The sequence below is a fragment of the Triticum urartu genome, chromosome 6 (assembly GCF_003073215.2).
Source record: "Triticum urartu cultivar G1812 chromosome 6, Tu2.1, whole genome shotgun sequence".
Taxonomy (NCBI): Eukaryota; Viridiplantae; Streptophyta; class Magnoliopsida; order Poales; family Poaceae; genus Triticum; species Triticum urartu.
Genome location: NC_053027.1, coordinates 142,707,418 through 142,721,647, shown reverse-complemented (window position 1 = coordinate 142,721,647; position 14,230 = coordinate 142,707,418). Strand labels below are relative to the sequence as shown.

The following is a 14,230-nucleotide window of genomic DNA, read 5'->3' as shown; positions in this document are numbered from 1 at the left end:
GTCTATTCCTTCGTTGACCGTGAGAGCTTGTCATGGGCTAAGTTGGGACCCCCCTGCAGGGATTGAACTTTCGAAAGCCGTGCCCGCGGTTATGGGCAGATGGGAATTTGTTAATGTCCGGTTGTAGATAACGTAAACCTTAATTAATTAAAATGAATCAACTGAGTGTGTGACCGTGATGGCCTCTTTTCGGCGGAGTCCGGGAAGTGGACACGGTGTTGGAGTAATGCTTGCGCAGGTTGTTCCTTCTAGTTTCTCGCTCGCGCTTTACCTCCTCTTCTCGCTCTCCTTTGCGAATAAGTTAGCCACCATATATGCTAGTCGCTTGCTGCAGCTCCACATATACTTGCCTTATCCTGTCCTATAAGCTTAAATAGTCTTGATCGCGTGGGTGCGAGATTTCTGAGTCCTTGTGGCTCACAAATACTATAATTCCAGATGCAGGTCCAGGTGATTCCGCTCCAGGTGACGAGTACGAGCTCAAGTGGGAGTTCGACGAGGACTCTCAGCGTTATTATGTTTCCTTTCCCGATGATCAGTAGCGGTGCCTAGTTGGGGTTCGATTCAGGGCCTTGTCGCATGTTGGGTTCTTTTCCATTTTGGCGCCGTAGTCGGGCCATGAGTGTTTGTTTGATGGATGTTATTTATGTACTCTGATGTGACGTGGCGAGTGTAAGCCAACTATGTTATCTCCCACTTTTATTATGTATTACATGGGATGTTGTAATGATTGCCTGACTTGCGACATTGCTTTCAATGCGGTTATGTCTCTAAGTCGTGCCTCGACACGTGGGAGCTATAGCCGCATCGAGGGCGTTACATAAAGGTTCGGTCGCCGCCTTCAAGGGCACCAATAGTGGAATCACGGCATCTCGCATTGTGTGAGGGCGTGAGGAGAATACGGTGGCCCTAGTGGCTTCTTGGGGAGCATTGTGCCTCCACACCGCTCTAACGGAGACGTACTTCCCCTCAAAAGGAAGAAACTTCGGTAACACATCCTCGTCTTCACCAGATCCACTCTTGGTTATCTCTTACCTTTACTTGTGCAAGCCTTGTAGTGTTACTTCTCTTGCTTGATTGTATGCTTGTTGTTATTGCATCATATAGGTTGTTCACCTAGTTGCACATCTAGACAACCTACTTTGATGCAAAGTTTAATTTGGTAAAGAAAAGCTAAAAATTGGTAGTTGCCTATTCACCCCCCCCTCTAGTCAACCATATCGATCCTTTCACAAGTGGCCGGAGGCAATCATGGGGTGTGAATCTCACCCACCGATTTCCCCCGAAGATCATGTGCGACGCCGTGGCCATCGGGCCCGTGACCGCCGTCACCGCGAGCGTGTGGTTGCTCGCCTGGTCGATGAGAGACGTGCTGGCCATGTCTGGAAGCAGGGGCGGCAGGTCGGAGAGGCGGATCGGGGGCGTCGTTTCCTTCAGCAGCGCCGGATCCGGCGCCTGCGCGACCGCTGGGTGCGGTGCCTGGATGTGTTGGCGAAGATCGGTCACCTCCGCCCGCAACTCTTCGACGGATCGCTCGATCGCCGGGCGCCATCCTTGAAGCTCGAGAACCACCGGGTGGATCTCACTGATCTGGGCGGACATGCCGCTGATTGCCGCCGTCAGGTCAGCCAGAGCCTTGTTGATCTCCTCCATAGCACCTCGCCGCGTCTGGATAATAGAGGGGAAACGGCCGGCCAGATTGATGGTGGGGAGAAAAATTTGGCGGTGGATCGGGACGGCTCTGGTACCACTTGTTAGGCTCCCGCTACAATATTTCTCACACAGGATCAAGGGTACAAGAATTCCGGCCGATTTGGGGTTCGGCAGAGGAAGAAAGGGGGATCGGGAGAAGAGAGCCGCCGCCTAGCCAGTTACATCAACGCCACCCCACGCAGGAGGGGAACCGGTGATATTTAACCCTAGCGAGTGGTGTCCCGGACTTGGGCCGTCAGCCGGCTGTTGGGCTTGACTTGTCGACGGGGCCGTTCCGGCCCAGCGGGTGCAGCAGTAGTCGAGACCCCAGCGTCGGTGGTGATTGGGCCAGGGGGAACGGAGGCCGTAACAGCGTCACAATACTCGTAGTTTTGTAAGGCCCGACAATATATATAGAAAGTTCCCAACACACCATAGTGATAATGTTAATTAAGTTCAACATGAATTATATTTTCAATATTTGCACTCCTTCAATCCAAATTAATTGACGCGGCCTCTGTACAACTAGGGAGTACTAATTTCTGTTTGAGAAGCATTTTTTTTTTGTGAAAACTGATGGTTGAAGTCTAACTGCAAAGACCGGATAAGTATCCGAAACGACATGTACTCCCTCCGTTTTAAAAAGTTAGGTCATTTATTTTAGAATCAACTTTATACTAAAATTAATATAAAGTTGGATCATCTATTTTAGAACGGAGAAAGTATGATGCAACACGCCGCTTGTAATTGCGGGGTAACGAGTCCCTAATGATACTACTCTACTAATTCTAGTTTATGCAGATGGCCCGTGTCAGACAGCCTCGGATCCCACCTGCCGCAGCCGCGAGGACTGCGTGGCGCGATGCAGAGCCGCCGGCTTGACAGGCGGGCTTTGCGAGATCAAGTTCGATGGCAGTGTGGGGGACTGCGAGTGCTGCAAAATATACCACCGCCCCGCAAAGTAGCTTCTTCCCCTGGAGCGAAAAGCATGACCTGACGGACTGATGCCATTCCAAATATCTCAACGATTGTATCGGTTGATTCATGTAAGGTTTCATTGTATTCGCAAAAAAAATGTAAGGTTTCATTGAACCTTGAATAATGAGTCCACCGCTATGTGAGTTACGAGACAAACTTGATCCTGTTGGATTCGTATTTGAGATCATTGACACATTTTAAAGGATGTGTCTAGGACACATCTAGATGTGCTCTAATTATTGCACATCTAAGTGAGTGAATCAAGCATAAAGAGAAAAGAAAAAAAGAAAAAGAAAATATTCTCGCAAATCTCAATGTAAGATCAATGACATATGATTTAGATGTGCAATACTTATGGCACATTTAGATGTGCTTTAGCAAAACTGCATTTTAAAATGGTCCCAGCTATTTTGGATCGTTTCATAATTTTTAGTCCAAGGATAGAAAATATATGATCCCCGTGACAATGCACGGGCACATACATGGTAATAAAAATATGACTAATCAAACGCAAGTCATTACACTTGTCGGCGGTAGCACATAATGTCAATGAGTGGGGGTTACCTTTTTACAGTGCCAACAGCCAAGGGACATGTAATTGAGTTTTTGTTCCATGTGAAAACTTAATTCTTGTCCCCGCAAAAAAAAAGAAAACTTAATTTTTGCCTAAGAAAACATAAATTGACGCACACACCCGTAAGCATGTCAACAAGGTTACAAATTACAATGACCCGGAGCCGGAGATAACTCACAACATCGTCGCATGTGGAGGGGGGGGGGGGTCTGAAGGTTGACGGGTTTGCATGGGGGTGCAGGACGTCGAAGAAAATTTGATGCCTCAGGAGGTTTAGAGGATGGCCAAGGATGGTGACAACGTGATGACGGACGGGGTGCTGTAGGCCGTGGGGGCGGAGAAAGCGGTCCGTCGGTGGTCGTTGACGGTTGACAACAATGATGAGCAGTAGATATGGAAAGAAGAAGAAAATTATTTGGGCTGCTCGGTTTAGATCCAATGGTTTAGGGATGGCCGATACATATTTTTTCTAGGCACATGATATGTAGGTGGTTTATACTTCTCTCTATAATGTCATTTAAAAGATATAATGTCAGAAATTCAACGCTAATCTCGAGCTCAGATGCTCCCCTTTTGAACTGTAAAATCAACTAAAATATCAAAACAATTGGCAAAAGCTGATACTTCTACACATAAAAAAATGGAAGACTCTTTTAGGTGTTTACCACTTCTTGCGCAGACGTCCAAGGAGCTTGGTAAAAAACCGAGGCTTGAATTTTTGTTGCCGCTTTGTACATTTTGGAGCTCTGATTTTGTCCCTTTTTATCAAGCTCCTATGGTGTCATCTCAATGCGAAAATTTGCAAGAACTTATAGGAGTCTCTCATTTATTATGTTTTTTAAAATTTATTTCCTACTTTTATCAAATTCACTGTTCACACAAGTGCACAAGCACGAGAGCACCAAACGGGTTTGGTAAAACTCAGTCGATTGGGTTTAACCAAGTTTCAGTTGACTGCGTAGCCGTTGGATCTTTGCATGGGGATCGTGTTGGACTTAGCACCGTCCAACAGACCTTGCAACTTTTTATTCCTACCATTTGCAACATGTCCTCCCATCGGTTGCAACATCTGTCATTGCTGATTGTAGCATGTCATCTCACCGGACACAACACCTGCACTCATCATTTGTAGCATGTCGCACCGGTCGCAACATCCACAATCACTGCTTGCAACATGTAGGCACACCGGTTGCAATGTCCGCTATCGTTACTTGCAACAATTTCCGTCACCGTTTGCAGCATTCAGCCATGCCGCTCGTAATACCGAGTCTCTGTCGACTGAATTCTAGCCACACCCGCACTAAAACGCCGCTCTCCATGTCGGAAATCCCAGGACAATTTTTTTTCAATAATCTATACCAATATAAAAAGACCCAAAGGGGCAGATTCAATTAATCTCGGCCATCAAATCATATCAATCCAACGACCTAGACTGCTTGAAGAGCGCTCAACATGTTTAGCATGCATTTAATTTCATGCCAAATATAATGCTAATCACATAATAACACACAAATAATATTCTACTTAATATCCGCATGCACTCAATATACTTTTAAATTAACGTGCATTGCACGTACACATTAACTAGTAAAATAAAAAAGAGATTTCTCTCTCCTATTTCCCGTAAAAGAAACCAATGTTCAAAGTATACATGCATAGTCTTGTTTTCCATTTTATGGACGCATGTAATGTTGTACATTGATTAGCTGTGAACCAACCTGTGGTTGAGATGGTTAGGTGGACAGTGGTATTCCCAACCCATCAGGGTTCAAATCCTGGTGCTCGCATTATTCCTGGATTTATTTCGTCGTCGCCTACGGTGACTTCGTAAATCTCAAGATGATATGCCGGCTCAGTCTCTCAGAGGTGCTCATAGAGGTAGGGTGTGCGTGTGTGCGTTCATAGGGATGCGTGTATGCGCGTGTATATGAGCACTTGTGTCTGTACTGATGCTAAAAAAAAAGATTTGCAGCTAGCTGCCGTGATAACAGAATTTATTCAATCGAGTAGCCTTTGATAGATCGATATCAGATCCTGTAGTGGTCAAGCATGGAGGTGCCATCGAGAGCCTTGTCCCTGTAGTGGACGATCAACTCCTCCACTGTGACGCTCCTGTACCTTGGAGGACTCGCGGCGCCGTCGCCGACGAGGATGGGGGCGCACACGCTGGCAGCTGCAGCCGCGCCATGCGGCCGGAAGAAGCAGGCCACGGAGACTCGAGGCCCCACGCTCTTGGAGAGGACACGGTGCTCCACGCTCCTGAACCTGTCGTTGGAGAGCAGCTGAAGGAAGTCGCCGACGTTGATGGTGAACGCGCCGGGCTCGGCGGGCACGTCGACCCAGACCGGCTGCTCATCGTTCCGTTGCCGGTGGAGCACCTGGAGGCCGCCGATGCTGTCCTGGAGGAGCACCGTCAGGAAGGACGGGTCGGTGTGCCTGGACGTGCCCATGGTGAGGTGCGGCTGCGGCGACGCCGGGTAGTAGTGGCCGACGACGCTCAGCCCCTCGAGGCAGCCGGCTTCGTGCTGCTCCAGGAACCCACGGTTGAGGCCCATGGCCTCCGACAGCAGCTCGAAGAGCGTGCCGCCGAGCCTCTGCACCTCCCTCGTGAACTCCACCGCGATGCCTCTGCACGCCGCCGGGATCTCCCCGGGCGACGGCCCCGTCGGTGCCATGTCCAGGTACAGCGTGTCTCGCCAGTTGGCCGCCGGCGACCGGAACAGGTCGAAGTTGCTGTGGTACCTCACGCGGCTCTGCCCGTCCCTCGAGTAGTAGGGGCGCCTTGCCTCCGCCGGTTCCTCGTTGAAGCTCCGCAGCGCAGCGAGCATCTCCGACATGACCGGCCCCGGCACGCCGTGGTTCACCACCTGGAAGAACCCCACGGTCTCCGCGGCTGCCTTCACCTCGGCCACCAGCTCGGCCCGCCTGGACGGCGCCGTCGTCACTCCAGCAAGGTCGATGACTGGGATCGCGAAGCGGTCTTCGTCGTGGGCGCGCGCCAGGGTGTCCGGCGGGTGGCGGAAGATGGCCGGGACGGTGGTGATGCCTGCGTCGATGAGTCCTTTGACGCCAGCCTTGGTGTCGTCGAAGGCCTTGAGGTCACGGAGGCGATCGCAAGCGGAGGCCATTGGAGGCTGGAGCGTGACTGCGTGAGCAAAGAGGTGAGCAGCTGCTGCCTGCTGGGGTGTACAGTGTGCTGCACCCTTGCAGTACAAGCGTATAAAACGCAGCATCCATTGTTAGGGTTGTTGGATCCGAACGACCGGCATCATGACAAGCCATTAAGGTCCAGTTCTTTTCACCCATTCCTTCATATTCTTAGGCCCCGCTTGATAGTAAAGTATTTTCTAAGCATTTTGAAAATACTGCAGTTGTTTAGATTACCATAGTTTTATTTACAATGGGTTGTTTGATTGCCCCTAGAAACTGTTGTTTCAATATTATAGTATTTGACAAACCGTAATTTTTTCTCTGTATAATAAAAAAGACCCCAGACCTGTTTTTTAAAAACAGAGCAGGCGAAAAGAAAGGACTGTTTTTTTTTGAAACGGAGGCAAAAGATTTGGCTCATCCATTAAATAAGAGAAGAATAGAGTTTGACAGCAAGTGATCCTAAAAGAAAACCGCATGGCAATTACTCTCGTATAACAATACATCCTAGTTTTTTAGCACCCGCTGTAACCCATAGGTTGGCCTCAAGCAAAATAAAGGACTGTTGTTGATTGCTTGAAGTCTGGCTGGTCGGCTGCTCCGTTGTCGTCGGCGCCACACCCCGCACAATTTGTAACATTGCCTGCACATCAACCACTGCTCTGAAGATGGCTGCGTCCGGATGCATCAGTTTCATGTCGAAGTTTCTTGCACATTGTTCAGACTGTCTAGTTCCCTGTGCTGGTGTTTGTTTGAGTTAATAACTCTCTCGCTTGCATATTTTGCGCCCTGATTCTGGTTAGGTCCTGGAGTGTGTTCTACCTGCGGTGGCTGGCTAGCATGCTTTCGGGTTTCACGGCTAGGTAGGGTAGCTGCCAGTGTTTGAACGCAACGGCTAGGTAATAATATTGTGTTTTACGGCAACAACTAAACAGGTTCCGTGTATTATGAACACTTCAAAATACTATGTTTTGATAAAACCATGGTATCTAATACCTACAGCAAAAATTACTGTAGTTTTGGGTACTTCAGTTTATTTCACTTTTCGCTATCAAACACAGCTTAAGAATCGAACCTTCACTCACCTTCTTCCAGAATCATGAACCTATATATTTTTTACAATCCTAGTTGTTTTTATCCTAACTACTTCCTCTGTCCTATAATATAAGAGCATCTTTTGGCACTACACTATGTCAAAAATACTTATATTATGGGACGAAGGAAGTAGCTAGGATTGTTAGAAAAATATGGGTTCAAAATTCTGAGAGAAGCTGGGGGAAGGTCTGATTCTCAATATTCTGAAAGAATCATCCAAAGAACTAGGCCTAATTAAATTTATGAGGAGGATTGAATATCATACCAGCACCGCCTTTGTCCTACATCCATACTTTTTGAATCTTCTAATGGTTGTTTTCTGAGAATGTTTCCCTTCAGCCGGCTGATCCTGTGCGAGCGAATACGCCGCTTCCGTGTATGTCGGATGCAGTCTTTATCAGACGGTCGAGAGTAACCCTTCCGTCTCCATGTTTCTGCAACCGATCCTTTGTTTCATGAAGGGGGTTTACAACTAGCCTTTTGTTACAAACCGAACATGGCTAGATCCCGCAGCGCACAGACTAGGGAGGGCGAAGGTGTCCAAGCCGAGCACCGCTGCGTGTAGTTCGTCGCTGCCGAGCGCATCCATGTCAGATATCTGCCGCCAAACACCTCCCCGCCGACTGGATCAAAGGATTTGACGAGGTCCGCCATGTCGGTCCTGGAGCGCCATCAACCTCGCCACCATCTTGTAACCACCGACGCTGGCAGCGGCCACAAACAGACAACACCATGTGCATACATCCACTACTAGCTCTCGGCCCACCATCACATGTTTCTGCAACAACGGAATTGTTACGTTGTTGCAGAACAACAACAACGAATGATGATTGTGCAAGTGCGCAAGTGGCTGGAGATGTTGTTGAAGAAGACGCGGCTGTGGGAGATGTTGCAGTTTTTGCAATAAAGATCTTGTTGCAGAAAATTAGAGAAGAAGAGGTTTTCTAATATGGTTCTTGTTACAGGAAATTAGAGAAGAGGAGGTTTTGCAACAAAGGTTTTGTTGCAGGAAATTAAAAAAGAAAAGGAATAATACATAATGCTCGCATTATCGAATCAGACGGCTCGCAAGGCGGTGGATCTTTTAAAAAGATCCGCCAGCCGACATAACACACCCTTCTGTAACCCCTCCGTCCATCCACTAAAAACCATCTTTCCAAGGAACATCATCTTTACAAAAGCCATCTTTCCAAGGAACAAGGAAAAGTAACAGGCATCTCTTACTCCCTCCGTCCCATAGTATAAGACTTTATTTTAACCCTTGTCAAAAAAACGTCTAAATTATGGGAACAGAGAGTAGTTTGTAATTTCAAGGATTTTAGTGGGTCAAAGATCCACATTGAGTTTAAGGACAGCTATACTATTAAGAGGCACATGCGGAAAAAAAAACTTGGAATGAACTTCTTTCAAGATCCTAAACGAAATCCCCAAGATTTCCACTCAACTCTACATTTCCTCCTTCCCTCAAAAAGAAAACTCTACATTTCCTCCACGTTTCACCTTTATCATAGGTACCGCAAACTCGACTATATTATGAAATGGTAGGAGTATCTGAGTTAATTCTTTTTTAGTGGGGCATCGAGTTAAGTCTGGATGGCTATGTTAGGTGGGTGGTCTAGAAAAAGGGAGACAACTAATTAAGTCGACAAATTATTGAGGCCAACGTGCCCATTCATCCCGATCTGGCCGACCGGCCTCTACGGATACCATTTGTGTTGTTTGGCAGTTCACCATTTGATGAGTGCTGTAAAAGGATCCGTTGGTGCCATGCACATTTAAACCGTCCACCAAACATGACCTGACTGGTAGCAGCATATAAGCTCACGAAACTCTCTCGTCACGCTTTCACTGTATCACTCGTAGAAGCATCGAATAGCAACACGAGAAGAAGAAAGTTGCCTTAAGCTCATTGTGTCTCCTCGATCGTGTGAGTTTCTCCTCTTTGCGTTTGCTTGTGCGGTGGTGTTCTCTTGCGTGCGGAGATCGGCCGCCAACTGGCTGTATCCCGGCGCCGCCCACCGTCCCGCCACTGCTAGATAGCTCATCCCAGCCGAAAAAAGAGCAAAGGTTTCGCCGAGGCAGCCCTTCCACCAACAGCTGGGCGATTTTTCCGCCGTTTCCAGACGCGGAGGGGCAGTTTAGAGGCGGGTACGCGCCCACCGCGTCCGCAAGGTGTTCGGCGATTTGCCTGCCTCGGCAATGGACTCGGACGACGAGGAAGCGCTTGCCGCGCTGCTGGAGGAGAAAGCCGAGGCCGACGTCCAGGAAGAGGAACATCTCATGGTCCTCGCCGCCCTGCTGGCGAGCAATGAAAAACCGCGGCGAGGTGGCTCGGCACCGGGGCGGATGAAAGCAAAGAACCGGCATCGTCTCGAAGGCTACTGCATGCTCTACTCCGACTACTTCGCCAACGCTCCACTACACGGTGATAAAACATTTCGGTGTTGTTATCGGATGAGCCGAAAGCTTTTCCTCAGGATTGTGAATTTCATCCGGGAGTTCGACAACTACTTCAAGTGCAAGAAGGATTGCACCGGCAAACTTGGATTCACCTCGATCCAGAGGTGCACGACAGCGATGAGGATGCTTGCATACGAAGCTCCCCATGATTCACTCGATGACTATTGGCGCATGGCCGAGTCCACCACCATTGAGTGTTTCTAAAAGTTCTGTCTGGCAGTGGTGGCAGTGTTTGGAACGCAATACTTGCGAACACCCAATGCAGAAGACACTGCTCGGATCCTAGCACAGAATGCAGCAAGAGGATTTACTGGGATGCTCGGAAGCATCGATTGCATGCATTGGAAATGGAAGAACTGCCCATTTGCTTAGCAGAGGATGTACAAAGGCGCCAAAGGCGGTTGCAGTGTGGTACTTGAGGCGGTGGCCACACAGAACCTCTGGATTTGGCACTCCTTCTTTGGTATGTCAGAAACTCACAATGACATCAACGTGCTGCAGTGCTCCCCTATCTTTGCCAAGCTTGTTGAAGGTCATTCTCCTCGGTGAACTTTGAGGTCAATGGGTGGCACTACAACAAGGGGTACTACCTAGCTGATGGCATCTATCTGAGATGGTCTACATTTGTGAAGACTATCTCAAACGCTGTGCCAGGAGGCAAGAAGTCCCACTTTGCCAAGGTGCAGGAGGCTTGCAGGCGGGCATTTAGTGTGCTCCAATCTCGATTTGCTGTTGTCCGGTACCCTGCTTAGACCTGGTCGAAAGATCAAATGTGGGAGATCATGACTTGATGTGTCATCTTGCACAACATGATCATCGAGAGCTAGCAGGAAGAGCCAGTGTTTGACACTGAACCATACTACAAGTAGGGTCCTCTAAACGAAGTTGATCACCAGCTACCGACAACCTGGACTGCCTACCTCAGTATGCGTCAGGAGATCCGAGACCCACAGGTGCATCATCAACTACAGCAGGATCTGATGGAGCACCTATGGAGGATTAAGGGCGACGCCTAGCTCGATGTGTAATGATTTTTTATTTGTTGAACTATATAATTTGTATTGAACTATTTGTTGTTGCACTATTTTGTTGAACTATTTGATTTACTGTGATGAACTATGTGATAAAAAATATTTATGTTGAGAATTCAACGCCGAGCCACGACGAACCACACCGAATATGGGCCGATTCTCGCCCATATGAGGCCTTTATTCGCCGAAAGTGGGCCAAAAACTGGGTCAATATCGGCGCCTGGGGGCGACCTGGGGGCGACGGCTGGATGCCCAACCGTCCCAGCGCCGATTGTACCGCCGGCTTGCCCCCAGGCGGCAATTTTTATGCCTCCTTGGGGGGGGGAGGGGGCAACAGCTGCAGATGCTTTAGATCTTTGTAGGTGAGGCCTATGAAAGTCATTGTTGGGGAACGTAGTAATTTCAAAAAATTTCCTACGCACACACAAGATCATGGAGATGCATATCAACGAGAGGGAAGAGTGTTGTCCACGTACCCTCGTAGACCGAAAGCGGAAGTGTTAGCACGACGGGGTTGATGTAGTCGTACGTCTGCACGATCCGACCGATCAAGTACCGAACGTACGACACCTCCGAGTTCAGCACACGTTCAACCCGATGACGTCCCTTGAACTCCGATCCAGCCGAGTGTTGAGGGAGAGTTTCGTCAGCACGACATCGTGGTGACGATGTTGATGTTCTACCGACGCAGGGCTTCGCCTAAGCACCGCTACAGTATTATCGAGGTGGACTATGGTAGAGGGGGGCACCGCACACGGCTAAGAGATCAATGATCTTATGTTGTGTCTCTAGGATGCCCCCTGCCCCTGTATATAAAGGAGCAAGGGGGGAGGGTGCGGCCGGCCAGGGCTAGGCGCACCAGGAGGAGTCCTACTCCCACCGGGAGTAGGACTCCCCCCCTTTCCTATTTGGATTAGGACTTGGGAGGGGGAAGAAGGAAAGAAGGGGGCCGGCCCCCTTGCCCTAAACCAATTCGGTTTGGGCCTAGGGGGGCGCTCCCCATACTCCTCTTGCTGCCCTCCTTTTCCACTAAGAACCATGTAGGCCCATTATGCTCCCGGGGGGTTCCGGTAACCTCCCGATAGTTCGGTAAAATCCCAATTTCACCCGGAATACTTTAGATATCCAAATATAGGCTTCCAGTATATAAATCTTCATGTCTCGACCATTTCGAGACTCCTTGTCATGTCCGTGATCACATCCGGGACTCCGAACAACCTTCGGTACATCAAAACATATAAACTCATAATAAAACTGTCATTGTAACGTTAAGCATGCGGACCCTACGGGTTCGAGAACTATGTAGACATGACCGAGACACGTCTCCGGTCAATAACCAATAGCGGAACCTGGATGCTCATATTGGCTCCTACATATTCTATGAAGATCTTTATCGGTCAAACCGCATAACAACATACATTGTTCCCTTTGTCATCGGTATGTTACTTGCCCGAGATTCGATCGTCGTATCTCAATACCTAGTTCAATCTCGTTACCGGTAAGTCTCTTTACTCGTTCCGTAATACATCATCCTGCAACGAACTCAGTAGTTGCAATGCTTGCAAGGCTTAAGTGATGTGCATTACCGAGAGGGCCCAGAGATACCTCTCCGACAATCGGAGTGACAAATCCTAATATCGAAATACGCCAACCCAACAAGTACCTTCGGAGACACCTGTAGAGAACCTTTATAATCACCTAGTTACGTTGTGATATTTGGTAGCACACCAAGTGTTCCTCTGATAAACAGGAGTTGCATAATCTCATAGTCATAGGAACATGTATAAGTCATGAAGAAAGCAATAGCAACAAACTAAACGATCAAGTGCTAAGCTAACGGAATGGGTCAAGTCAATCACATCATTCTCCTAATGATGTGATCCCGTTAATCAAATGACAACTCATGTCTATGGTTAGGAAACATAACCATCTTTGATCAACGAGCTAGTCAAGTAGAGGCATACTAGTGACACTCTGTTTGTCTATGTATTCACACATGTATTATGTTTCCGGTTATTAAAATTCTAGCATGAATAATAAACATTTATCATGATATAAGGAAATAAATAATAACTTTATTATTGCCTCTAGGGCATATTTCCTTCAGTCTCCCACTTGCACTAGAGTCAATAATCTAGATTACACAGTAATGATTCTAACACCCATGGAGCTTTGGTGTTGATCATGTTTTGCTCGTGGAAGAGGCTTAGTCAATGGGTCTGCAACATTCAGATCCGTATGTATCTTGCAAATTTCTTTGTCTCCCACCTGGACTAGATCCCGGATGGAATTGAAGCGTCTCTTGATGTGCTTGGTTCTCTTGTGAAATCTGGATTCCTTTGCCAAGGCAATTGCACTAGTATTGTCACAAAAGATTTTCATTGGACCTGATGCACTAGGTATGACACCTAGATCGGATATGAACTCCTTCATCCAGACTCCTTCATTTGCTGCTTCCGAAGCAGCTATGTACTCCGCTTCACATGTAGATCCCGCCACGACGCTTTGTTTAGTACTGCATCATCTGACAGCTCCATCGTTCAATGTAAACACGTATCCGGTTTGTGATTTAGAATCGTCCGGATCAGTGTCAAAGCTTGCATCAACGTAACCATTTACGATGAGCTCTTTGTCACCTCCATAAACGAGAAACATATCCTTAGTCCTTTTCATGTATTTCAGGATGTTCTTGACTACTGTCCAGTGATCCACTCTTGGATTACTTTGGTACCTCCTTGCTAGACTTATAGCAAGGCACACATCAGGTCTGGTACACAGCATTGCATACATGATAGAGCCTATGGCTGAAGCATAGGGAACATCTTTCATTTTCTCTCTATCTTCTGCAGTGGTCGGGCATTGAGTCTTACTCAACTTCACACCTTGTAACACAGGCAAGAACCCTTTCTTTGCTTGATCCATTTTGAACTTCTTCAAAACTTTGTCAAGGTATGTGCTTTGTGAAAGTCCAATTAAGCGTCTTGATCTACCTCTATAGATCTTAATGCCCAATATGTAAGCAGCTTCACCGAGGTCTTTCATTGAAAAAACTCTTATTCAAGTATCCCTTTATGCTATCCAAAAATTCTATATCATTTCCAATTAGTAATATGTCATCCACATATAATATCAGAAATGCTACAGAGCTCCCACTCACTTTCTTGTAAATACAGGCTTCTCCAAAAGTCTGTATAAATCCAAATGCTTTGATCACACTATCAAAGCGTTTATTCCAACTCCGAGAGGCTTG

The 14,230-nt window shown here is 47.6% G+C and overlaps 1 protein-coding gene and 1 pseudogene across 1 annotated transcript; both read right to left on the bottom strand.

Moving 5' to 3' along the window:
• Positions 1–1,653, bottom strand: part of LOC125516663 — a 49,569-nt pseudogene extending 47,916 nt beyond the window's left edge.
• Positions 1,654–5,090: 3,437 nt separating this feature from the next.
• Positions 5,091–6,657, bottom strand: LOC125515844 (1-aminocyclopropane-1-carboxylate oxidase homolog 1-like). Its single transcript, XM_048681340.1, has one exon. It carries the CDS (start codon positions 6,475–6,477, stop codon positions 5,272–5,274), a length of 1,206 nt encoding a protein of 401 aa, XP_048537297.1. The 5' UTR covers positions 6,478–6,657; the 3' UTR covers positions 5,091–5,271.
• Positions 6,658–14,230: the final 7,573 nt, after the last annotated feature.

Bases quoted from the DNA above. Each gene is read 5' to 3' on its own strand.
- LOC125515844 (XM_048681340.1), bottom strand. From the start codon at position 6,477: ATGCTGCGTTTTATACGCTTGTACTGCAAGGGTGCAGCACACTGTACA.